The sequence below is a fragment of the Propithecus coquereli genome, unplaced genomic scaffold (assembly GCF_000956105.1).
Source record: "Propithecus coquereli isolate 6110/MARCELLA unplaced genomic scaffold, Pcoq_1.0 Scaffold64, whole genome shotgun sequence".
Taxonomy (NCBI): Eukaryota; Metazoa; Chordata; class Mammalia; order Primates; family Indriidae; genus Propithecus; species Propithecus coquereli.
Window position 1 is genome coordinate 1,471,131 of NW_012152396.1, and position 1,366 is coordinate 1,472,496.

Genomic DNA, 1,366 nt, shown 5'->3' on the forward strand with positions numbered 1-1,366 from the left:
TTTTTTTTTTTTTTCGGAAATGATATATGTGCTGATGAAGACTCTTTTTCAGGTATATTTTTGCATCTAATTTGTATGAATCTGACTGCATGAATGAAACAGAGTGGACGGTTTATCAAGACTGGCATGATTGGATGAATAACCAGTTTGGCCAGCGCCTTGAATTGGATGGAATCATTTATCTTCGAGCCACTCCAGAGGTAAGACCTAACAAAAATTTGTTTGCTCCATTGAAAATTTAAAGTAGTATTTAGAAATCTTTTCAGTGATATGTAATGAAGGCAATTTAGTTTAACTCCAACCCTTCCACCCTCCCACTCCCTACCTCCAAATTAGAAACTCACAACTGTGTAGCTAGGAGGATTCCATTTTCTCAGCAAACTGGAAGCCCAGACTTGGCAAGTCGCTGTCTTAGGCTCTTCTCTGTTCTTCCTTTTACTTTTCTTCATTATTTCTTCCTAATTTTTACAGTCTCTCTCATCCATCACAGAATAAGGAACTTGCTCAAGCAACACCTAGAAAATAGGTTTCATGAGGTGGGACTGGGGTTTTTTAATTACTGCTGAATTTTTAGTGCCTAAAATGGGGCCTGAGTACATAATAGGAGCTCAGTAAATATTTACTGAATAAAGGGAAAAGTTGATGGAGGTCCATTTTAAAAAATCTTTCATGGTTGTTCGTGGCTTAGAATGAGTGGATGGTGGCAGCTACTAGGAAGAAATTGAGAGGACCCTTGCTATCTTCAGTTGAGGGAGTGCACTTAAAAATGGCCTTTTGTGATAGGTTATAACATGACTGTTCTTTTACAGATGGTATATTATGTAGTGAATACAGGAACATCAAGTGGATGCCTTTCATAAAACTAACCTAGATAATAAGATCTCACATTTAATGAGAGGCTTTCTGGTTTTGGTGCTTGCATTCCCATTGTTTCTGCTTTTTTATTCTATTTCTTCCTTAACACATTGACTGCCATATGAGTTGTGTTTAACTCAGGCTAGATTTGAGCCTGGGGCCTCATGAAGCAAAACCCTGCAGTTTGTGAAAATCTTACTTGTTGATATTCTTATTGTTACAGTTAATATTGAAAATTTAATTCTAAAAATGTGGATTGCATTACATGTAACTCACACACACAAAACAATAAAAAATAACAAATGAGGATCATTTTGTTTTAATAAAACACTGTGGCCCCAGGGAAACATTTGTTTTTCTAGTGTGGCAGTCGATGTGTTAATTAAGTCACAAGGTAGGCTCTGATGAATGTAAATGTCAAACTTCTAGCCTGAAATTAGTTAGAATACTGTGTTGCTATTGAAGCTGAATTTTCAAAAAAACTAGGTTTCTGATTCCAGTGGATGATTTC

At 36.2% G+C, this 1,366-nt stretch overlaps 1 protein-coding gene across 1 annotated transcript in view; it reads left to right on the top strand.

Annotated features, from left to right (window-relative positions):
* Positions 1-1,366, top strand: part of DCK (deoxycytidine kinase) — a 112,357-nt gene that overhangs the window by 23,070 nt on the left and 87,921 nt on the right. The window contains exon 4 of the mRNA XM_012659831.1: positions 53-200. Coding sequence (XP_012515285.1) covers positions 53-200 — 148 coding nt within the window. The remainder of the gene's footprint in view (positions 1-52; positions 201-1,366) is intronic.